The sequence below is a fragment of the Mytilus californianus genome, unplaced genomic scaffold (genome assembly GCF_021869535.1).
Source record: "Mytilus californianus isolate M0D057914Y unplaced genomic scaffold, xbMytCali1.0.p SCAF_2, whole genome shotgun sequence".
Taxonomy (NCBI): Eukaryota; Metazoa; Mollusca; class Bivalvia; order Mytilida; family Mytilidae; genus Mytilus; species Mytilus californianus.
The window spans coordinates 70,973,007-70,999,102 of NW_026262668.1; the positions used below are offsets into that span (position 1 = coordinate 70,973,007).

At 31.6% G+C, this 26,096-nt stretch overlaps 2 protein-coding genes and 1 long non-coding RNA gene across 7 annotated transcripts in view; 1 reads left to right on the forward strand and 2 right to left on the reverse strand.

Annotated features, from left to right (window-relative positions):
* The window catches only part of LOC127728195 (uncharacterized), a 415,364-nt gene that overhangs the window by 277,702 nt on the left and 111,566 nt on the right, over window positions 1–26,096 (reverse strand). The window lies entirely within an intron of this gene.
* Window positions 1–26,096, forward strand: part of LOC127728029 (coiled-coil domain-containing protein 180-like) — a 59,021-nt gene that overhangs the window by 20,368 nt on the left and 12,557 nt on the right. For 3 of the 4 annotated variants that reach the window (XM_052235186.1, XM_052235185.1, XM_052235188.1), the window contains exons 17-29: window positions 242–295; window positions 13,193–13,228; window positions 16,641–16,864; window positions 17,216–17,297; window positions 17,981–18,074; window positions 18,374–18,554; window positions 19,688–19,834; window positions 20,740–20,916; window positions 21,763–21,946; window positions 22,732–22,867; window positions 23,350–23,455; window positions 24,799–24,860; window positions 25,278–25,413. In XM_052235186.1, coding sequence (XP_052091146.1) covers window positions 242–295; window positions 13,193–13,228; window positions 16,641–16,864; window positions 17,216–17,297; window positions 17,981–18,074; window positions 18,374–18,554; window positions 19,688–19,834; window positions 20,740–20,916; window positions 21,763–21,946; window positions 22,732–22,867; window positions 23,350–23,455; window positions 24,799–24,860; window positions 25,278–25,413 — 1,619 coding nt within the window. The remainder of the gene's footprint in view (window positions 1–241; window positions 296–13,192; window positions 13,229–16,640; window positions 16,865–17,215; window positions 17,298–17,980; window positions 18,075–18,373; window positions 18,555–19,687; window positions 19,835–20,739; window positions 20,917–21,762; window positions 21,947–22,731; window positions 22,868–23,349; window positions 23,456–24,798; window positions 24,861–25,277; window positions 25,414–26,096) is intronic. The other variant, XM_052235187.1, reaches the window with a different exon arrangement.
* On the reverse strand, window positions 5,050–8,804 carry LOC127728107 (arrestin domain-containing protein 4-like). Its single transcript, XM_052235336.1, has 2 exons — window positions 8,698–8,804; window positions 5,050–6,700 (listed from the first exon to the last, which is right to left on the reverse strand). The coding sequence occupies exon 2, from the start codon at window positions 6,661–6,663 to the stop codon at window positions 5,524–5,526; it is 1,140 nt and encodes a 379-aa protein (XP_052091296.1). The 5' UTR covers window positions 6,664–6,700; window positions 8,698–8,804; the 3' UTR covers window positions 5,050–5,523.

Genomic DNA, 26,096 nt, shown 5'->3' on the forward strand with positions numbered 1-26,096 from the left:
AGATTTTTTGAAGTCAATATTACTCTTTTACACTTAGTCCAAACACATGGTTCCACAAAACCCTTCACATTTTTTTTTTGTAATCCTTTCCATATTTAAGTAAAAAATGCAAATGGCGTTCATCCATAATTTGTAAAATTATTAAATAAATTTATATTGTTATTATTACTATAAATGTTTCTCAGTACTTGCATTCAAATTTATTTTATTTTACTTTGAGGGCTGTACAACTTTTTTTCAGGATAGCCAATCAAGACGAGAGAAGGTTACTAAAAGTCCATCAAAGACAAAAAAGGTAATTATTATTTGTTTATTACAGCATGAATGAATACATATAAAAGTATGTGGAATGCATGCATGGTCCTGTAATCACCTGTTTTATATACTCAAAATGAGAGCCAGTATTAAAACAAAATTTTGTGCAATTTATCATTTCTTATTTATTTATTTTTTTACTCTAAATCTAAAAATTGGGTAAACAGGCATTGAAATTTCTGTACTATTGCAGATTTTAGTTTACATGTTTACTATTCATTCCATTGATATAGAAAATATAACTTTATTATGATTATTGTTTGAAAAGGTTGATTTTTATTTCTTTTGTGATTTAGGTTTGGGTAAGCTATACATTTTTGAATTTTTTTGTTCTTTTACTTTGTTGATTTTACAGTAAACGCAAGAAAATTTTCAGCATGAAAAGAAATATTATCCATAAAGAATTAAAACATAAGTAGGAACAAAAAGATAGCTTTATTCTCTTGAAGGATAATATCTGCAAAACAACAATGTTACTTCTAGTTTTATTTGAAAATAGTACACAATGAAATAACTACACATGTAGTGTTGTGTAAAATAGACTGCATAACATTGCTCAAATATATATTTGCATCCTTTACAAATTAATGTTGATATGAGCAAGAACATGTTTGATAAAAAAACTTAATTAAAAAAATTAGTTACACAGAAAATACTTTTAAAAAAACTGGGATTGTCCATGCCTAAATGGTTGTGATATTTTCCTGTAATTGTTCTCTGAATTAAAAAGGGGGCATGAATATTCAAACTTATCATAACTTAGCTTGGAAAATGATTTTTTTTTTGCAAAAATCATGGAAAAGATTTGAAAAAATCTTTTTAAATTTTTATGAATAATAGGAAAATATAAACCAAGAATGATTTTGATGATGAAAGTCTGTGTGCTAGTAGTCAGAAAATGAATTGCATCTGTTTGTCACATATAAAAGTTAGTTCATTTAAAAAGTTTATATTTTTGCAGATATTGTCTGCAGTATGATACGTCATAATTTAATTCTTTATTAGGATCAAAATTTTATTATGCAGGCTTTTATTTTTGCAAAACCTATATGATTTTAAAGTACTTATCTTTATGTTACATCAATTCTTAAGGCTGTCACACTTCTGTAGGGCAACAAAAGAAAATTTGATAAAGTGAAAGTTTCCCCCTCTCCCACTTTTGAAAAAAATCGATTTTCTTTTTCATTTTTTACAAATTTTTAAGGGCATAAACCTATTATGCTGCCTTAATCCAACACTGTACCAGTTCCATTTACTTGAATACTTAAAAAGTCAGTCACCTTCTGCCCTTTTATTACTCTTGATTTAAGTTAATTAATTGTTCTTTATATTATGTTTACTGTGCAGAAGATATGACTTCTATTAATGTCTCTCAAGTTGCAAGTCATATGTTGTCCATTCTTATAATTTATGGTGAGTGGTTGAATTTTTCTTAGAATTTTGGAAGAATTACTAGTAAAATGAAAATTTTATATTATGGATGGTTGGGGTGCGAAACAAGTGCCTCCCCCATGTGTTCAATTCTAGAACAGCCCTTCTTAAAATGTTTGACAAAAAAGTACCAATTATTTTTAAGTCCTTAGGTTTCCCTCCTTAATAACTTGGTTAGTTGAATACAGTTTATGTTAGTATTAATTTCGCATGGTTAATAAACCATCGCTTAATTTTACAACTTTTAAGAATAATTACCATATATTTCTTTACCTAAGCTTTCAATTTTAATTTTCATATAAAATTTGTGTATTTTAAAAATTAAATAGAATGAATTATGAACATAATCATTGATGTGTACAGTTACAAGTTATAATGTAAAGAAGATGCATCAATTTAAAATGAGATTGAAAAGTATTTAAGTAGTTCACATCAAGTTGCCATTATGTAACTTATTACCATAAATTCATATAAAATTGGATTCTTTTAAATACAATGACTTGTACAACACTGTGTAACGACAAATTCATATATTTTAGTTTAACAATTGCAATAAATGATATAAACTTTAATTTTTTTTAAAGAAATTGTTTATTTATTACTATAGTGATGTAAGTAAATTTCAAAAAGACAGCTACCCAACAACAATAAGATGTCATCTTATTACTGTGTTTTAGAACATTTAGAACAATATATTTTAATGGAAAACTAAAAATATGAAAATGTAATCTTCCTGATTTAAAAGAACTCATTTAAGAAGTAAATAAATAAACAATGGATATACTGATGTCCTGTTGTATGTTCATGAATAGGACAACCTTCAGCTATAAGGAAGTAAAGCTTTGATTATTATTCCTAGTTGAATGAAGACATAGATTTTTAAATTAGAAAATTTAGATAGGAAAATTATTCAAGTACAAAAATTTAAGTGATCTATTCTTTGCCGTGGTTTGAATTTGATTTTAAAAGGAATATACAGTCGTAACTAGAGGCTCCAAGGATCCTTCACACACCTGGTTTATGTATTATTCTTACATGCTATTAATGAAGACTTCACATTATATGATAATCACTATGTTATTTTTGGCATCACAACATTAAACAAAACATGCAACAGTAGAATGTACTCTACCAAGGTAAACAAAAAATGAATACATGACAAGAACCAAAAAGTTATCTAGGCTGCCATGTTTTTCATCAAATTAAAAGAAAATGAATATTTCTTATATAATACTTTTTATAATGGCCCTGTTTGCCACAGCATGAAATCAGAAGGTTTTGTAGAGGCTCTCTTCTCATAAATCCTACAAAGTTTGAAAAGATTTGGCCATGTAATTTCAGTTGAGAAGAGAATCAAAAGTTGCATCTAGCATCATGTCTTTATGGTTTTATTGTTGGATAGCTGACCATTATACGTTTATTCTACTTCCTATGTTAACAATAATGAATAGAGTTTTTGTCCTCTTTAAAAAAGAGTATATATTGTACTTCTTAAACTTAAATGTATACATATTTGCCATTCAATGTTATATAACTATTATTTATTTATAACATTATATTCTAAAGAAAACTTTCATACTTTATTGCACATAGTTAGGAACTGAGTTTCAGATATGAAGTCATTGCTGTAATGCAAGGTAATCAATGATCACACAATGAAATGCCATTGTAATGGATCTCCTGATTAACATTGCTATAAATTTTTAATAGATTTGGCTTTATAGTTTTCAGATAAGAAATTTAATTATAAATCAATCAGAATCAAGAATTACTTCAGGTGGTCATTTTTTTTATAAGATTAAAAATGAAACACATTTCATACATTATACCAATCAAACAGTAGTAAAGGGGATAAAATAAATAGTAGTCACGTTTTTGCAAAATCCTAGATGCAACACAAGTATTAAAATGGTGTTTGTACAGCAGTTGCTTAAATCTATATCATTTAATCTCTGTTGGATAGTTGTCTCATTGGCAATCAAACCACATATCCTTATTTTTCTATTTGTACCATATCTGTATTGCCTCCTTGTATCTCAATTGGTGTATACAGACATCAAACCTATGTTGTCACTTGATTGATTGATTGGTGTTTAATGTCACTTTCAGCACTATTGTGCTATTTTGTGGCGGTCAGTTTTTATTGATGGATTTAGCTGGAGTGCCCGAAGAGAACCAATGACCTTCAGCAGGAAAACTGACAATCCTAGTCAATTAAGATTGGAGTCAAGCCTACCTGTCATGTGCAGGAATTTGAACTCACAACCTGAGTTTTGACAGGCTAGTGAGACAGTAGTTAGACTACTTAGACAACTCTGCCACCGAGGCATCTGTGTTGTCACTTGAAAATAATGGTCACATGATGGAAATATTGTCTAGGCTATAATTTTGTACATGTTAAAATATTATATCTTTAACTTACATATATCTTTTATGTATTGCATTTGTAATTGATAACTGAATCCTCATAAAAATTCAGGCCAGTATTTCATACATGTATTACCCAATATTGCCCAGTATTACCTGGTTAAACCCAGTAAAACCCAGGTTTCCTCAGAATTTCCCACTGAGCTGGGCAATACTCATAAAACCTGGGTTTTTGCCAACCCTGTAAAGAGGAGACTAAATTTCAAATGTGATTAGTGTATAATTGGAAATTTAAGCAGTGGAGAAAAAATTGTTCCAAGCAGTAGTGTTATTTAACTCATTTGATCTGATCAAATATTTTTGGCAAGTGTCAATATTATTTATATTGTTGCAGAACCTTGTTGGAAAAAATAATTTTAGCCGTAGAAATAGAAATTAGTTTGATGGAATAAAGGTAATCTCTGTTAATTGTTTCTCAATCATGACCATACATGAAAAAAGTAGCTGTTAGTTGTTTTTAAAAATGGTGTTGTCGCTATTTTCTGTCATATTTGTTTTTCAATTATTGTTTTGTCATAAATCAAGCTGTTGGTTTTTTCTTTGAATTGCATTACATTTGGTCTTGTCATGGCCTTTTATAGCTGGCTATAGGGTATAGGTATTGTTCATTGTTTAAGGCCATATAGGGATATAGTTTTTAAATCAACCTCAATTGGACTCTGGTGGATAGGTTGGTCAGTATGCACAATTCATTTCAGATAGGCAGTAATGGTAGCCATTTCCTCAATTCCTCTGCCAATATAGTTAACTTGGATATGTATGATGGCCTGTTTCGAAGCTGAGACATTTTCCCACATGTATTTTAATTTCTGGGGTATAAAGTGAGATTCATTTTTATCTCAATTTTTGCATTCAAGATTTTGAAACAGCTTAAAACATCTTTCCTTGACACTTTAATATCACTTGCCAAAAAAAATGGAATCCAAAAAATATCATACAAATGAACAGAAATGCATTTACAGCTTGAAATATCATATAGACACTTGGTTTTTTTTTCCACCATGTATATTTTTTTGTTGTTGTTGAATTTGGTTGCAATTTCATTAATGTTTACCCACACCCAACAGATCCTTTTCAAATTTAAGTGAACACATATTTTGAAAAAGAATAATAAATGTTTCTTTTGAAAATGTAAAGAAGAAAAATAAAACATCATATTTTTTTGGAAAAATAATTTACTTTAAGCACCATTTATTTTATCAGTGATAGCTTTGGCTACCTTCATACTTTCGTTTCCAGCAGTTTCTTCAAATTTTTAGAAAATAAGTCAATTTGATAGCTTTGAGTGAACAGCTTAACTAAACACAGGTTGCAAGTATACAAGAAAGTTATTTCTAAGTAGCATTTAGATCATAGTCTAGAACTTTCAATGATTTCTTCTGGCAATTCACTTTTTTCTGTTTTTTCAAACAAAGGATTCTTCATTGTGGTGTCAAAAGGTCTTAACTCTGGAACAATCCCACGATGCCATTCATTGGCCTCATGACTATAATCTACTTCATGTTGATTATTTCCATTATTTATTACATCATCACCAGGACTACCCCAGTGTTTGTTAAGTAATGGATTGTGTGTTGTTGGAATTTCTAATCCTTTTGGCACAGATCCTATTAATAATGGAATTTCTGCTCGTAGTTCTTTTCCTCCTGATATTTCCACCCTGAATTGGAAAGAATAGGATATTTCTATAATATCACAGTATTCCAAGTTTGATTCAGGTATATATGGTGGCACTGTCAATCGTACATTTTGCCACTTGCGGCCATCTCCCTTTGTCATTTCTTGTTCATCACGTCTTTTATTTACAACTTGGCGGAAGGGAATAAGTTTTTTCCGTGCATGGTATACAGTGTTCATTATGATAGATGCCTGCACAGCTGTGATATATAGAGGACTTTTATTAGCAACCTCAGCCTGAATGTAAATATCTTCTCCAGGACAAACACCCACTTTATCGATTGCAATACTAAATTTTATTTTTCCAGTTGAACACATAGACCAAAATCGTTGTTCCATTGACCTGTTTTCAGATTTACGTGATGTTTCTGGAATCTCTGCTTTCCTAATTACCAGAAATGGTTCACTTGTAATATTAGTCTCACTTTTTTCACCATTAACAATTGCTTTGAGGACATAAGTCACACTTCCAAATTTTCCAATGAAAGACGAAGGCAGATTATCAGGGAGTTGATATTCAAATGGAAATTTATGTTGTCCTTTAACAAGAAGTAAAGGATCCTTCAGTCCTCTGTCTTCCACGGAGTGTTTGGCATTGATATATTCCTCATTTGCATTAAACGATCCAAACTGGGGGTCTTCCCATGCAACCGCACCTTGTCCTGTTATTGAAATATAGATTTTTGTAATGAAAGTTTGGCGAGACGTTGTTACAGATATATATCCTCGAAGAATTTCACCTGGTTGGTACTGGTACTGTTCATCTATATCGTGTTCTAAGTCCACATCTAAAGATTCTATAGCAGTACCCATGGTGACCAGTTTATTTTACATTGATCTTTATTTATTTCTGTAAAAGAATAAAGATTATTTATATTTTTGGCTGAAAAAAGTATAAGAAAGTTGTACTTTTGGATTTAAAAAGAAGGGAGACACAGGGTAAATGTCAACAAGACACTAAACAAATAAAACAATCAGACCTTGAAATGATTGTTTTGTTGTTAGGAGAGGGATAGACACTTTTCTCACATACCCGGTACACCCACCCAGATCATTATATAAGCACTTTGTCACTGATTAAGTTTCCTAGGACTTGCATAAAGCAGAAGTCAGTCACTGTAAATTTTAACAAAACACACACTTAGATAATTGTTTGGTGTACATGTAGATATATACATGTTATGTAATACATTGTACATAAAATAATATATACATTATTTACTTTCTTTTAATCAATGCGAAGACATATATTCTAATCAATGCTCGCAAAGTAAATAATAAAGTAATTTGTTATAAAGCATAAGAAAAATGTCTTCCTTAATTACCTTTGCAAATGAACAGTGAATAAGAAAAACTCCAATGGCAAAGAGTTATTTAGCAATTGGAAATATAATTGTTTTTAAGATGTTTTGATAACAAGTTACAACACCTATACTTCATAATATTGACATCAAAGTTAAAGTTTTTTAATATATGTAGGAATATATTATTGATTTGATCTGAGGTTACCAAGAAACAAAGATATGTTTTATTTATTGTATACTTGAGGCTAAAATAGTATTTTCATGTCCCATTTGAACAGTATAAAAAGATGGTATCAGTATTGACAAACAATAAACACACAAAAGAATCACAACTTTTTTTTTCATTGAAAATACTTGAATATTTTATGACGTACATAGCAAATAGTATTTTGTTTTAGACTGTCACTTAGTTCAGTTCTTTTTTTACCTTTTTAAGGATTGTTGGTCATTGTACCTGAGTGGACAATATCAAGTGAAACTCATCTGTTTGTTAATTTTATCACCTTCTGCACGTACAAAAAAAAGTGCACTGCAAAATCCAGTTAATTTTGAAATTTTCTAAAACATAAAATGCATTTGAATTATATTAATCTAGGGAATTCTATGCCTTAAAACTTTTTCAGATGCACATGTTAGTCTGTGCTCAGAGTAAATTTTGAGGTGAAAACTCAGCCATTTTAGCCAAAGGGTCCACATGAACCTTAAAGTCAACAATAAAAATGTATTGATACATTTACGGACTTGTTCAATAACTCATAGGATTGTTTTACCTGAAATGATATGGCTATTAAATTAAGAATCCAAGAAAGTAAGCAGGATTTTTAAAGGAATCAAACATTTTCCGAGTTGGATTGGCATTCAAAGGGGGTAAAAATAGCACAATTTTGTTGTCAACCAGTTCCTTTGTGGAGAGACTTATAAGCACTTATAAATTGTGTAAACATATAAGAATATGTACAAATGACCACAGAAAATATTTCCTAATGGATAGTGACAGGCTTGAAAGTCCTGAATTTAAAAGCAGCACAATCTTGAATAAGTACTTATGAAAACATAGGTAATCCCCCTTTTGAAAGTCCTATTCTATGTAAAACATTTATTTCGGTTATGTAAATATTAACAGGAAGGCAATGGTTCAGAAGTTGAGGTTGTTGGAAGGAAAAGGGTGTCTTGTTATTGTGTGTTATCCTGTTATCTGGTCAAATAGGATAAGCTGATATGGTATAGAACTGCAGTGTAATGTAATTTTAAAAATATAATCCATCTTTTATTTAAGGATTAAGTTTTAAGAATATAGACATAACCAGATTATGTTAAAATTAAAGATTTAATAGAAACATGATTTAAAAACCATGTATGAAAGAATATGATGAAAGACACAATTTTTGACCGGCATGCCAGTAAAACTTTCTGAGATGAAATCCAATATCAGTGTCAAAAACAATAAAGTCCATATCCTTATTTTACCATATTATAATTACAGAGTTCAAATAAAAGGTCAATCTATAATAATGAAAAGTGAAAAATGATTATTAAATCTCACCTGTTCTTACTGAATAAGATTTCCAATTGTGTATTAAGTCACCTGGGTAGTTTTATTTTGATGTTACAGGTAAACAGGTAGCTTTATTTAGAGCTGAAGAACTGGTTTGGAATTCTTTTGAAGAGATGTAGACCATGAAAAAATCAATACAAAATTTTAAATATTGAGGTGCTAAATGGGAAGGTACATACATTGGGGTTTAAGAAGGACGAGAATATGGACAAATTAGCTCCCCTCTTGTTTTCACAGAAAAGTGAAAACAAAACAGAAAAGTACCATGGGTGCAATTACAACTTATTAATTGTTTCTTTTTAGATTTTCAAAAGTTCTTTAAGTTATTCAAACCATCAAAGGTATAATTATACAGATTATGATGGTTCAAGAAAATTAAAAGTTATTTCACACCCATAAGTTTTACTCAGGCACACATTTTAGGTTACTGGTACCTGAAATAAAGTAGAAAATATTTAAAAGAGAGTTGATAAAATTAACAACTGATAATAAGTCCACAACAATATTATATTATTTTATTTTTTCATGATTTCCAAATATTTAAGATATAAAATGTTTTTTGTATTGATTTGCCATCAGGAAAATAAAGAATTAGAAAAATAAAATTTCAGGAAAATAAAAATTCAGGAAAACAAAATTTCAGGAAAAAAAAGTTGTTAGCTTGCCCATTCCTTTTTCTCAAAATATAAGGAAAAGAGAGAAAGAAATAAAATTGATTACATGTAATGATACTTACACATAATAATGTACAGCAGCAACATAATTTTTAGTTCACCTTACTTAACGGGCCATGTGAGCTTTTGCCATAATTTCCATTTGTCCTCCATTATCCATCATCTGTAGTATGTATACTTTTCTTTAAAAGTCTTCTCCTCTAAAACTGCTCAATTGATTGAAATCAAAGTTTGTTTGCTTCATATGTAGGATGTCAACTCTAAAGTTTGCTATTTTTTTCACAAGGTGAGCAATTCACGCACATGTGTGCCTCATTTTTAGCTCACCTGGCCCGAAGGGCCAAGTGAGCTTTTCTCATCACTTGGTGTCCGTCGTTTGTCGTCGTCGTCGTTGTCCGTCGTCGTTAGCTTTTACAAAAATCTTCTCCTCTGAAACCACTGGGCCAAATTTAACTAAACTTGGCCACAATCATCATTAGGGTATCTAGTTTAAAAAATGTGTCCGATGACCCCGCCAACCAACCAAAATGGCCGCCATGGCTAAAAATAGAACATAGGGGTAAAATGTAGATTTTGGCTTATATCTCTGCAGCATTAAGAGTAAATCTGACATAGGGTAAAACTGATTATCAGGTCAAGATCTATCTGCCCTGAAATTTTCTGACAAATCTGACAACCCGTTGTTGGGTTGCTGCCCATTTATTGGTAATTTTAAAGAAATTTTTCAGTTTTTGGTTATTATCTTGAATATTATTATAGATAGAGATAAACTGTAAACAGCAATAATGCTCAGCAAAGTAAGATCTCCAAATAAGTCGCCCATGACCAAAATTGTCAGTTGGCCCCTTTAGGAGTTATTGCCCTTTATAGTCAATTTTTAACAATTTTTCGTAAATTTTTGTAATCTTTTACAAAAATCTTCTTCTCTGAAATTTCTGAGACAAATTTAACCATACCTGGCCATAATCATTATTAGGGTATCTGGTTTAAAAAATTTGTCTGATGACCCCGCCTTCCAACCATCATGGCCGACATGGTTAAATATAGAACATAGGGGTAAAATGCAGTTTTTGGTTTATATCTCTGAAACTAAAGCATTTAGAGCAAATATGTTCATCAGATTTAGATTTATCTGCCCTGAAATTTTCAGACGAATCTGACAACCCGTTGTTGGGTTGCTGCCCCTGAGTTAGTAATTTTACAAAAATTTTGCAGTTTTTATACGACCGCAAAAAAAATTTTGTGGTCGTATATTGGTATGACGTTGGCGTCGTCGTCGTTGTCGTCGTCGTCCGAAGACACATTGGTTTTTGCACTCTAACTTTAGTTTAAGTGAATGGATCTCTATGAAATTTTACCACAAGGTTCAATACCACAAAAGGAAGGTTGGGATTGATTTTGGGGGTTATGGTACCAACAGTAAAGGAATTAGGGGCCAAAAAGGGTCCAAAAATAAGCATTTTTGTAACTTCCAGACATAACTTGTGTGTTAGTGTATGGATCTCTCTGACATTGTACCACAAGGTTCCATATCACAAAAGGAATGCTGGGATTGGTTTTGGGGGTAATTGCCTCAAATTTTTGGAATTAGGGGCAAAAAAAGGGGCAAAAAAACAAGAATTTTTCTAGTTTCATGACAATAACTTGTGTGCAAGTGTATGGATCTTTCTTAAATTGTACTACAAGATTCCACATCACAAAGGGAAAGCTGGAATTGAGTTTGGGGGTAATTGCCGAAACATTTAGGAATTGGGGGCCAAAAAGGGGCCAAAAATAAGCATTTTTCTAGTTTCCAGACAATAACTTGTGTTCAAGTGTATGGATCTCTCTGAAATTGTACTGCAAGGTACCATACCACAAAGGGAAGGCTGGGATTGATGATGGGGGTAATTGCCTCAATATTTTAGGAATTAGGGGCAAAAAAGGGGCAAAAAACAAGCATTTACTAGTTTCAGGACAATAACTTGTGTGTAAGTGTATGGATCTTTCTGAAATTGTACTACAAGGTTTCATATCACAAAGGGAAAGCTGGGTTTGAGTTTGGGGATAATTGCCCTAAACGTTTAGGAATTTGGGGCCAAAAAGAGCCCAAAAAACACATTTTTCTAGTTTCCAGACAATAACTTGTGTTCAAGTGTATGGATCTCTCTGAAATTGTACTGCAAGGTACCATACCACAAAGGGAAGGCTGGGATTGAGTTTGGGGGTGATGAATCATAAGGGGGTTCAAAAAATTGGGGGGGGGGATTTTTTTTTTTCCTTTTTTTTCTTTTTTTTTCTTTTAAAATTTTCCATTTTAAGTTAGTTATTTCTGATTTATATTTAAAAGCAAATGATAATGATATGGTAGGAGATACACACCAAACAGGATGTGTAAATTATTTTATAATAAGTATTGTGCAATAGCAAGAAATTTTCAATTGCACAGTATTGCACAATAGCAAGAAATCTTCAATTGCACAGTATTGCGCAATAGCAAGAAATCTTCAATTGCACAGTATTGCGCAATAGCAAGAAATATCCAATAGCACAATATTACGCAATAGCAAGAAATTGTCAATTGTACAGTATTGCGCAATAGCAAGAAATATTTAATTGCACAGTATTGTGCAAAAGAAGATACTTCGTATAAATTGCTTATTTCTTGACCAATTTCAATGGGGTTTTATTCTTGAATTCTTGGGGTTCTTATGCTGAATCTAACCGTGTATTTAGTTTTTGGATTTTGGGCCCCGTTTTTAAATTGGTCCACATTGAGGTCCAAAGGGTCCAAAATTAAACTTTGTTTGATTTCATCAAAAATTGAATTATTGGGGTTCTTTGATATGCTGAATCTAACCGTGTATTTAGATTCTTAATTTTTGGTTCCGTTTTCAAATTGGTCTACATTAAGGTCCAAAGGGTCCAAAATTAAACTTAGTTTGATTTTAACAAAAATTGAATTCTTAGGGTTCTTTGATATTCTGAATCTAAACATGTATTTAGATTTTTGATTATGGGCCCAGTTTTCAAGTTGGTCCAAATCGGGGTCCAAAATTAAACTTTGTTTGATTTCAACAAAAATTGAATATATGGGGTTCTTTGATATGCTGAATCTAACCATGTATTTAGATTTTGGATATTGGACCATAATAGGTGAATGTCCAATTTAAAATTTTTAAGTTCTTAGACCACATTCATTCTGTGTCAGAAACCTATGCTGTGTCAAATATTTAATCAAAATCAAAATGCAAAGCTGTATCAAGCTTGAATGTTGTGTCCATACTTGCCCCAACTGTTCAGGGTTCGACCTCTGCAGTCGTATCAAGCTGCGCCCTGCGGAGCATTTTATTTGTTATTATCTTAGACATCATTATAATATCTAATATCTAATACTATTAATAATGATTTTAACCTTATTTTACATGATTTCCAAAGCATCAGTAAATACAGGTGAGCGACACAGGCTCTTGAGAGCCTCTAGTTTTTTCTTTCTGTAAGATGGTCTTTGTTTAAATTACTGTCACATTAAAAAAAGACAATAATTAATTCACCGCTTCAGAATAGAATGGATTTTGAGTAATGATTTTAAAAGTGTACACCAAAACATTGTGAATGGTTGACAAGGTCCTAAAGAATGGATATACGATCAATGGCTATATTTTTATTTTCTTGTACAAACAATGAAATTACCTACAAATTTAATCTTGAAAATGTTGAAATGGCAAATTATGTCATTTCACTGTCATTGTCATTTAGTTAGTTATACATTGTACTGTATTAAAGCACAATCATGCATTATTTAGATAGATAGCTATATTGTATTTTAGCATGAGGACGATGAAGATGATGATATTGAGTTTGATGTGAGTGACATAGAAATATGCATGGACCCTGTAGCAACTCTACCAATCTGTGATTTAATAACTGCACATTGCATGTTTTATATTGCACATTGACTGTCTAGACTGTTTTCTATTCCAGATTTGCATGCTGTGATTTCTTTATTACAGGAATTCCTCTTGCTCCTCAAGCATGTTTTCACCTAATCATGTCTCCTTTCTAATTTGTAGACATACTTGTCTGTGATTGTACATTTAATTAAAATTTTATTTTAAATCAACAAAGATTACGTTTGAGTAGTTCTGCAAACTGATATCAGATTAAATTTTGTTGCTTACTGGTAAATATTTTGTTAGTATTAAGAATGCAAGCCTTCTTATTTATATACAGATTTGACAAAACTTTACTTTTAAACATATCAAAGAATCATCTTTTTTCAGATTTGAATCTTCAGTTTTTGTCTCGCCTTGATGAAGTCAAAAGGCGAGACATAGGTATGCTGTTTACGGCGTCTGTGGCGGCGTCCACAATGTATTAGTTCATGATTATTGTCTTGCCTTGACGGAGTCAAAAAGCGAGACATAGGTATGCTGTTTCCTGCGGCGGCGGCATCAACAATGTATTAGTTTGTGATTAGGTCTAGTTCATGGTGAACCACTAGTGGTAGGTCAATGATATTTGGTATGCAGTTGTATTAGCATTGGCACATCTCATTACCATGGAGATTATTTGGCCCGCCCCCTCAGTCAAGGTCTATTGACTTTGAAACTTTGCTTAGTTTACATGTATTAGATTGTGATTAGGTCAGTTTAACGGGAACCGTTAGTGGTAGGTCAATGATATTTGGTATGCAGTTGTATAAGCATTGGCATATCTCATTTCCATTGAGATTATTTAGCCCCGCCCCCTCATTCATGGTCTATTGCTTAGTTTTCATGTATTAGTTTGTGATTAGGTCAGTTTAACGGGAACCGTTAGTGGAAGGTCAATGATAATTGGTATGCAGTTGTATAAGAATTGGCATATCTCATTTCCATGGAGAGTATTTGCTGATCCTTACCCCTCAGTCATGGTCTATTGACTTTGAAACTTTTGCTTAGTTTATATGTATAAGTTTGTGATTAGGTCAGTTTAAGGGGAACCGTTAGTGGTAGGTCAATGATAATTGGTATGCAGTTAAATAAGCATTAGCACATCTCATTTCCATGGAGAATATTTGCTCCTTACTCCTCAGTCATGGTCTATTGACTTTGAAACTTTTGCTTAGTTTATATGTATTAGTTTGTGATAAGTTCAGTTTAAGATGAACCACTAATGTAAAGTCAATGATATATAGTATGCAAATGTATTGGCATTTGCAAGTTTCATTTCCATGGAGATTATATAACCCCACCCCCTAATTATGGTTCATTGACTTTGAAACTTTTACATAGTTTACAAGTTATGTTTGTATTTAGGTTTGTTTAAAGGGAACAAGTTATGAAAAGTCCATGGTATTTGGTTTGCAGTTGTATTAGTATTGGCACATCTCATTTCCATGGAGATTATTTAGCCCTGTGCCTTCAGTCATGGTTCATTGACTTTGAATATTTGCATAAATTACATGTTAAAGTATTGCTATTTTAATTTCAACATTTGCAGAGCTTTTCTCATCACTTGGCGTCCGTCGTCCGTGCCATCGTCATCGTCCGTCGTTAGCTTTTTACAAAAATCTTCTCCTCTGAAACCACTGGGCCAAATTTAACCAAACTTGGCCACAATCATCTTTAGGGTATCTAGTTTAAAAAATGTGTCCTATGACCCCGCCAACCAACCAAGATGGCCACCATGGCTAAAAATAGAACATAGGGGTAAAATGTAGATTTTGGCTTATATCTCTGAAACCAAAGCATTTAGAGTAAATCTGATAAAGGGTAAAACTGATTATCAGGTCAAGATCTATCTGCCCTGAAATTTTCAGACAAATCTGACAACCTGTTGTTTAGTTGCTGCCACTGAATTGGTAATTTTAAGGAAATTTTGCAGTTTTTGGTTATTATCTTGAATATTATTATAGATAGAGATAAACTGTAAACAGCAATAATGTTCAGCAAAGTAAGATCTACAAATAAGTTGTTATGACCAAAATTGTCAGTCGACCCCTTTAGGAGTTATTGCCCTTAATAGTCAATTTTTAACAATTTTCGTAAATTTTTGTAATCTTTTACAAAAATCTTCTTCTCTGAAACTACTGAGACAAATTTAACCATACTTGGCCATAATCATTATTAGGGTATCTAGTTTAAAAAATTTGTCCGATGACCCCGCCTTCCAACCATCATGGCCGACTTGGTTAAAAATAGAACATAGGGGTAAAATGCAGTTTTTGGTTTATATCTCTGAAACTAAAGCATTTAGAGCAAATCTGACAGGTGGCAAAAATGTTCACAGATTTAGATTTATCTGCCCTGAAATTTTCAGACGAATCCGACAACCCGTTGTTGGGTTGCTGCCCCTGAGTTAGTAATTTTACAAAAATTTTGCAGTTTTTTGTTATTATCTTAGATATCATTATAATATCTAATATCTAATACTATTAATTATGATTTTAACCTTATTTTACATGATTTCCAAAGCATCAGTAAATACAGGTGAGCGACACAGGCTCTTGAGAGCCTCTAGTTTTAAATGTGATTAACCCTCTTTATTGTTTGTCTTAAAGTTTTCCTCATGTAAAGCAGTAGTCCCAGTTTCGCCTATTTCATTTCACTTGAAAAATTAAATCAGAAATTTGTTTAAACCAAGTGGAAAGGTTCTATGGATAGTTTTCCTTTGATGTAATTTTAGTTGAGTTATTTCTTATGGTCCTCATATTGGAAGGCAAACTGGTTGTTTTTCTTATTGGACTAACCAAATTTAAACATGCAAGTCTGATAAAAGTTCCTGGTTGAATTCTTTAAATTGGACTTGGTGTTGCATGAATTCAGGGAGAATACCCTACCCCTTTCCTTGAACATTTTATTTAAAAGTTCCATTCAATTGTGCATGAATATTAAAAACAAGGAATTATTTGAATTTGGAATAATTGGGAATTCTTGAAAATTTATAAAAAACGTTTGATGAGAACTAACCCAATTAAGGAGGGTTAGGGGAGGGGGGTTAGTTAGTTCATACTGAAATATCAGTGAAAGTAACCCTCTTTAGTTTGGTTAGTTTTTATCATACATTTCTTATCAAATATCCAAAATTCCAAATTATTCCAGATTCAAATAATTCCTCGTTTTTAAAAATAGAATTTGTATCAAATTCATAGAAACATCTAGGCTGCTGGGGAAAAAACCCTACGCATCCCAATATATATGTATAATAGGTTTGATACAAACACCTGTCTATTTTTATATTTTATGTTTTTTTTGTTAACTTAAATGAAATTTTAATAACTGAATCTTTTAACAGGGAAAAGCTAAGGAGACTACCCAATCAGAAGCCATCACAGAAATTTTAAGGACAGAAAAAGGAACAATGTTTTATGTATTGACTGAGTCAGGGGAATATGGTCTGACAGGAGACAAATCACAGACTGCTACTTTCCTGACTGAAGTAGAATCACCAAGAACACAACCAGATTACATTAAAAATATTACTGTGGAAGTCTCATTGATAAATGATGTGAAGAAAGGGTAAGTTGAAATGATTCTTAAAATAAAACATCAGTTCTGAGGCATTTAAGTGAAAATTGAGATTCTTGCACAAGGATGTGAGGAAAATCTGGAAGAAATCCAGCCTTTCCATAGTGAAGGTCAAACTATAAAGTGCAAAATTGTATTTCATTAAATTACCTTAACCTACATTTTAGAATGATTTTTAATAGTTTAGTTATTCTTAGAGAGCATGGGTGCATGATATAAACTTTGCTGCTAGATTGCCTCAGTTATGTTTTATTTGTGATATTTGATAGGACTTTCTTCTAGACATTATGGTTTTGTTTAACACCATAACATTATTTGATTTCCACTAATTATATATTGCAGCATAAGATTGAATTTCCTGAACCATTTAGAAGAATGGACTGAACAAGCCTCAGAGAGGTCTGAAAGTGTTGTTGTTTCTAAAGTAAGCAAATAGTATTACCTTCTGAATGTATTATCTGACATCACTGTATGTATTGCAATATTACATGCATTTATTTAAAAATATTGAATTTACAGTATACACAAGACTTTTAGAGCTGGCTTATAGTATGTGATTTCCGGCAGGCGGATGGGGAAAACTGGGTACCTAGTATGTGTAATCAACTCATCCTACAGTTTTCAACCCAGATCCCTGAAACTTCATAAGAAGATTACACATATGTTGAAGTTGTTGGCCTGTTATTATGTGATTGTTTGAGGAATATTTTCCCTTTTTTTCCAGACTTGGGCACTTAACCATTTTCAGCAAAATTTATGAAAGAGGGTACAAGTTTTGTGTAATAAACTCCTCCTACAGCTTTATAACCCATATCCCGGAAACATCACTGAAATATTGTACATATGTTGAAGTTATGCACCTGCTATCATGGGATTGTATGAGGAATTTGTTCTCATTTTTCCATATTTGGGAACTTAGTCATTTTTCAAATATTTAAATGTTCAGTATAGAGCATTCTCAATTCTTTAAGAAACATTCTGCGCAATGTGACCATTTGAGTCTTTGATCTATTTCTTTATATTCATGTACAAAGAATTATCTTTTCAACTTTGAAAGAAGGTCTCCTAAATAGCATTTGCTGAGCAATTTTTGTCCTTATATTTCAGTGTGAAGAACTGAACAGTGAATTAGATTTACGGTTACATCTTCACAAACCAAGGTCTCGTAGAGCAGAATTTGATGTACACAATGTCAGAGCAGGTAATGACTTATTTCCCTTCATTATTTAGATATTCCCAATGTCTTTCTTTAAGATAGGATTTTTTTCCTTTCTTTTTAAGGGAAGGGAATTGAGGGGGTATGGCATTGTAATTTTTTTAATATTTTATGTTGCAGCATTAATTTTAGGCAGTTCTATGAAGAAAACTTCTATATGATTGATATAGAATGAAAAAAAGCTGTGTGCAATTAGTTTCTCAACACGTTTAATAAAAACATACATGACTATTTCAAACTTGGAATTATTGTATCAATAAACAGTACCATCTGATTTTTTTCAGCTGAACTAGTGATGCATTCTGAAAGAGTGTCAAGACACACCAAAGGTGTTCAGCAGGCTCTGACTGATCTAAAACAAGAATTTACAAACATGGAGGAACAGCATAATAAACTAACACACAAGTTCAGAGAAGATATTGAAGCTTTGGAACTGGTTTTTATCAATGCTACTAAATCTTCAAAGTAAGTATTATGCTGTTAGTACCTAGTAAGGACTGTTGTTCTCTGTTGTCTCTCTTAAGTTAGTTGTTTTACTTCATTTTTCCATATTTGTGTAATGGCAAGACATTTTGACCTACTTTGTGGTTATCAGATATGATTTTAGAAATTGCAGGTTTGTTTTCCTTAATTATTTTTCCTTTTGATATAGAGTGGGTGACGCATATTCGACGCAAAATTCGTTCATTTCCACCTACATCCGACCTACTTTCGAATATTTGAAACTTTTTATGTAGGTTTCAGAAAGTTTACTATATGAAAAAAATGTTTGATAAAGGAATTCTCTTCAAAACATTAGTTAAATATTTTAAAAATGAACGCAAACTCAAGAGGAAATTAAGTTGTTCTTGTGCCATGGGGGACACATTTTCTCCGCAATGAATGATATGACCATCCTCATTATCCTTCTATATTATAAAAACAATTGTTTGCAATTACATGAATTAGCTTGAGAGATCATTCCTATACGATTTTTCTAACAAATATTTACTTGATGACTGCGCATGCGTGCCATATAAATTTTACATAATTGCCAAAATCGTTCAAAAACACCTGCGTATTTCTTTATATGTGCGAATAACATTGGAAATGGGGTAAAGAGGAATATCAACAGTTCGAACATTATAAACAGCGTTTAGCATCTATTTAGGCAAGTATTGGGTAAAAGCACACAAAATTTACAGAAAAAATTGCAAAAACGGCGAAAATGTGTCCACGACGAATATTCGCCACCCACTCTACCCTTTCAGAAGTCAACAGTTTTCCACATATTTAGGTTAGATATAAGAATTTGTTAAATTCTATAAGCTGCTTTCTATTCAAAAGCATGTATGTTCACCAGAGAAGAAAATCAATAATGTATCTGCAAATTAATTTTGAAAAAATATTTCTATTTCTGAAAATAATTTACATGTGGATGTAAAATAAATCAGGATTTTATAATGTGCAAAACTGAAGATTTTGGAAGTTTTCAGATCTTCATTATGAGATATTTTTTATACATGTAATATGTTTTTTTTTCAACTGGACATCCAAATGAATCCTGAGGTTCACATATTTGAAGAATAGATATAACATTGTTTATGTTTTTCTTGTAGATTGGCTTCTCTACGTATGCAGTTGAAAGAAGAATCAGAAAAGTTTATGACAATGATTAGAACATCATTGAAGAATTTCCGTCAGCATCTAGATGATACACTTCAGCGATTACGTGAATCAAATGCCAGATTTATAAAGTCATTTAAGTAGGTTTTATATTTTTTTTTCATTATAATCCATATTCAGATTAATACTGTGGATTCATTTATTTTCATCGGTAGCAGTTTTTGTTGATTTAGAAAAAATTGTTGTTTCGCAGATACATATCTTTGTGGTTTTAGAAAAAATCCTGTATACAAGCCTATTGGAAATTTGCATTTCATTGAACATCTGAATTCTTGGTTCACCTTTACCCAGTTAATCCACATATATTAGTACCACACAAGTAATAATGAATCCACAGTAAGCTTATTTATTTCTCTGATGTTGATTTTTCATGCATTGCTGATATTTTGGTGTTTCTGGAATTCTTATATTCTTTGTTACAGACATTTTATAGTACAAATTTAAGGAAACTTTGCATTTGGTTGGAAATTACAATGGGCCTTTCATTACACAAATGTAAGACATGGTACCCACTACCCAGTACTTTTACCCATCTAAACTGCTGATAAGTACAACCATTAAGGAACTCTATATATGATATCCATAAAATATAATTTCCTTAAAATTTGAATAGTACTAGTCAACATAGAAGATATACAAATATTTATGGTTTTAGAGACCCTGAAATTTAACTATCAAACAAATAAAAATAATACCCATGCAGTAATTTGATATGTTCGGATAGAAAAAATAGTAAAAGAAAAAGGAAAATATACAAATGTTGATCACATGAACAAATGATTTACATAAAAATTACATAATTGCCAAAACCTATTAAAACATATATGTACAAATGGAAAAACTTTGATAACATTCAACTGTTGATTGATTGATTGTTGTTTATTTTTAATGTCCAGTGGTACATTCAATGAGGAGTAACGGTATATCTTAAGTGTGAAGAACTTGACAAGATAAGTCATTGATATGATTGACAATATATTTTCAGGGTATTTTCTGATGGTGGTAATTTTTGTCCAGAGGAAATTAGAGAATACTGTAAAAAGTTGGACCAATCATCCCAGAAAATAGATAAATGTGAGGGTGCTATTATGTTAGAACTGGAAGGACTAGAATCCAAACGTAGGGAACAGGTCACTAAAGTGGTTGTAGAATTTGATGACAGGTAAGTGAATAATGGATATTCTCCTCAAACACATAAACCTGTTCTCATTTTTGTGGTGGAAATATTTAAAAAACAAATTTGATTGATTGTTATTAGGTGAATGTAGAGTGAAACAAAAATGTAGCAAAGGTGAAAAATGACAATAAAATCGTAAATTATGGAAAGAAACAAGGTATGCTCTATACCCAGAAAATAGTATTACCGGTATATAAAGCAAGGAGGATTTTTATAACCCCGCTGTAGGGGAGGGGGCATTAAGGTTTACCATTGTCCATCCATACGTAGGTCCTGAAATAGGTTTCTGTTTTCTAACTTTAGTTTGCCTCAACCAAATGTTATGAAACTTACTTACACACAATGCTTATTACCACAGAACTCAGATCAAGTTTGAATTTGGGTGGCGTCACTTTTACTGTTCTGGATTAATTGCCCTTTATAATGTTATATGCAAGCAGGGGCATCATCTGTGTCCCATGGAAACTTTCTCCATTTATTTTTAATTGTATAGACAAAAAAAACCAAAGATAATACAAGACAGGCATATTCCATTAAAACATTTCAGTTACAAGATATTTACCTGTAGCAGCCATGTTGACATTTCTGATAAATTTTGATTTTAAAATGTACTTTCATCCTTATGTCATGTTTTAGACATCTATTGGTATATGTGATTTATAACTGGCTTCCCTGACAGGTTTGTATAAATGAAGCAGCCCAGACTTAAAAGAAGTGAATAACATTTTTGATAATGAGAAATTTATCTTAAGCCAGTTACAATTCTCACAATGTCTACTCAAAAAAATTTGAAAAAAGATTTCTTGTTAATTACAATTTATGTTATTTTAGGTTTAAACACCACATGATAGACCTTGTATTTATGGAAAGGATAGCCAGATGGTTAACAAACACACAAGTGAAAATTAAGGCTGAGGTAGCCAATAGTAATTCTCAGGCTCAACAACTAGCCCAATACCTCAATGATGTAGTCAGGAGGATTGATGCTTGTGAAAGACCTAACTTGGATAAAGAGGTGAGATAAAAAAAAGATTCTTTAAAGAAAGAAAATATGATAATCAATATAGAAATAAAAAGATGTGGTAAGATTGCCAATGAGACAACTCTCCCTCAGAGACCAAATGATGTAGAAGTCAGTTCTAAAGGTCACCGTACAGCCTTCAACAATGAGCAAAACCCATACAGCATAGTAAGCTATAAAAGGCCCTGAATTGACAAATGTAAAACAGTTCAGATGAGAAAACTAACAGCTTGATTTATGTACAAACAATTAACGAAAAAACAAATATGTTATACAGTAACAAAGACAACTACTGAATGATAGGCTTCTCACTTGGAACAGGCACATACAGAATGTGGCAGGGTTAATATAAATAAGAAGATGTGGTATGAGTGCCAATGAGACAACTCTCCATCGAAGTCACAATGTATAAAAAGTTAACAATTATAGGTCAAAGTACGGCCTTCAACACGGAGCCTTGGTTCACACCGAACAGCAAGTTATGAAGGGCCCCAAACTGATTAGTGTAAAACAATTCAAACAGGAAAACCAATGGTCTAATCTATATAAAAAACTAGAAACACCAATGGACCACACCAACAAAGGAAACGGCTAACAACAGGCACAAACATGTTTGCTTGTGGAAGTATATTTTGTGGATATTGATTAATAAGTTTTTATCTGGTCACCTTAAATGTTGAACTTTTGATTGATATTGAATTAAGCAATTTTTTTTGTTGCCAGATCACACAGGTTTCTCATTGTTCTATAAAATAATTATGTTGAATTTATAATTTTAGCAAATAACATCAACACAATTGAATGACTCACTAAAGTTAGTGTTTGATTCCTACCATGCCAGAAGTATATTCTTGAATTGTACAAAGGACACAATTGCCAGACCAACCTCTGCAATGCAGGGACCTCCAGCTATTGGTAAAATTATTACTTTATTGAATATTTTTTGTTTGTTTAATTTTATAGTATTGTTTAAAAAAAAAAACTTCAGCTTTTTGTTTAGATTTTTTATAGCGAAAAAAACCTGTCATGCCATTAAAACATTGTAAAAAGCTATTTTAATGGAAAAACTTATTAGACTTATTACCAGACTTAAGTTATGAACAATTCATTTTAAATTATCCCATAATTTTAGGCACGAGATATTTTGTAAAAACAGCTGCTTAATTAGAAATAACTTATTAAATACCTCACAATTTGTTAACAAATTATAAAGTTTAGTATATTTAGATAGCCTTATTATGATTTAGAATGGAGAATCACAAATTTAAACATTCATTTGTCATATCTAAAAATATATTTGTTGTGTTTAGAGATTAATATCATGTCTGCAGCATCTGGTTATGACTATATTATAGTTAAAATAATGATGTTCAAACCTATTATACAATTTTTTACAGCACGTGTTGTTTTCACTGGAGCAGACTCAACACCAACGCCTATCAGTAAAGCAGGAAAACAACCAACGGAAGATCCCTCTGTTGGGGTAATCAAAAGTATATTAAAGTAAGTCTAGATTCCTCAGCCTAATACTGTCACATGTAATACTCAGGAGGTTGATGTGTACCTATGCCTCTTGCCAATTTCATGCTATGTGTCAGTTCTAATCAACTTTGCTGCTTTTGCAAGGGGAACTTGGTAGTTCTTGAATTCTCAGAACTTGGAAACAGTTTACCAAATTTGGCATGTCAAAGTTTTTATGCCCCCGCAACTGAAAGTTTGGGGCATATTGTTTTACCCCTTTCTGTCCGTCCGTCCGTCCGTCTGTCTGTCCACCCTTCCTTCCGTCAGTACATCCCATAATGGGTATATAGCTATTCCAGATAACTCCTCCTACAGTTTGAATGCTAGGAAGTTTGTACTTTGCTGGCTGTTTGTACATATATTGAAGGTGTGCATGTGGTCAGGGTTTTGATTATTATTAATATTTGCTCTTTTGGGAGATAGTTGAACTTTGTCATTTTTGGAGTATATACTTGCATAAGAGGTGCATAGCGTTTCCAGATAACTCCTCCTATAGTTTGAATGCTAAGAATTTTTCACTTAACTGGCTGTTTGTACATATATTGAAGGTGTGCATGTGGTCAGTGTTTTGAATTTTATTAATATTTGCTCTTTTGGGAGATAGTTGAACTTTGTCATTTTTGGAGTATATACTTGCATAAGAGGTGCATAGCGTTTCCAGATAACTCCTCCTATAGTTTGAATGCTAAGAATTTTTCACTTGACTGGCTGTTTGTACATATATTGAAGGTGTGCATGTGGTCAGGGTTTTGATTTTTATTAATATTTGCTCTTTTGGGAGATAGTTGAACTTTGTCATTTTTGGAGTATATACTTGCATAAGAGGTGCATAGCGTTTCCTGATAACTCCTCCTACAGTGAACCATAGACCTATGTGCTCCCATGCTCAACTTTGTGTATTTTAAAATAACACTTTGCATCTGCGGAGGCATCATTTGTGTCTCCCAGACACAATAATATCTCAAAAAAGTCCTACATTGACTTTGTTATAATACAGTTACTTCAGAGTGGAGTGCTGGGGCATCACTTTGTCTAGTTTTGATTTATTCCATTTCTTTAGTATAAATGTGAACTGGAAACTTTTTTTTCATGATAAATTATTTTTTATCAATCTAAAGTATTGACAAATTGAAAAATATTTGAGTGACATAGCTTGTTCTTCAAGAGAAAGCTATTTGACATTTTCTGGAGATTACAATTGTCAAATAATTTCCAGTTAAAATTTAAAAAAAGAAGTCAATTTTCCTCTTTGAGGTGAAAGATTTAACATGAGTTAACTAATCATATGATATGGTATACTGATATATGACTGTTCTTATTAATAGAACACAGAAAACAAAGATGAGGTTTGGAATGGATGCTGATATAGATGGGGAGACAACTCCATGTAAGTGTAAATAGTTAAACAAAATAATTTTGTCGCACCTCAAACATCTTAAGTTATATCAGATGTCTATTATTCATCTATTATGTATATGCACTCATATGATTCATATCACAAATACAAATACACAAAAACATCTCTTTGGATGTCTTACTGCTGATTTGAAAAATTTATCAATATTTTGATTTTACCAATCATATAATGATCACCACTTCAACGTTTGCCATTGGACTATCTTCATATAAATTCTACAGAGTAAAAAGGGAAATTTTCTTGCATTTTTCTCCAACACAAAATAAATGAAAATAACACTTAATTGTTAGTTGAAAAAATTATACTTTCCAAAGTTTTTTTTATTAGATATCCATTAATGCATAGATTAAACATTATCAATATTGTTAATTTTTTAATGATTTTTAGTTGGACAACAATTAGAGATGAGAGAGAAAATGAAGTCATCATTGTCAGTCAGTACCCCAACAGACAAATCTAAACAGAAACGAGGACCAAATAGTGGACTTCCAACAGATAGTCCTCCCAAGAGAGTCCAATCGGGGTATGTATTTCTTTCTTGTTAAATATCAAAAACAAATTTCTAAACAACCACATACAGTTGAATTTTGTTGTTTAGTTCTCATGGATGATAAACTACTACAAGTATGAAATGAGTATAGCATTTATCCATATAAAGTGTTGACATCAATTTCATTGATTAGGTAATTGAATTTGTTATTGTTAAAATCTGCTGTTGATATTCAATAGATAGATTTTGATTTACTACCAATTTTCAATTTGAAATATTATGAAAATGCTTTTTGGAAATTTTGTAAAACTTTAAAAAGATTAGGATATGATAATTTCTACAGAAGACATGTATTGCATGATTTATGTTATGAAAAACAATATAGCAGGTATTCTTTAATTTATTTTTTAAACCATAAATTCTTTACCAAAGTTATTATCTTTAGACAAGTAAAAAAGTCATATAGGGTTAAGATTGTTTAACCACACAATAAAATTCAACTGTATTATTCCAATATACATATATATTTGTGCATCCCTATATATATATATATATATATATATATTTATATTTGTGTATCCCAATGTATTAATATATTTATAATGTGTATCCCAATATACATGTCTTTGTGAACTTGTATTTATCAAATGTATTGACAATGTCATTATATATGTACACTACCTATATAGCACAAATTTACCATTATTTAAAGGCTT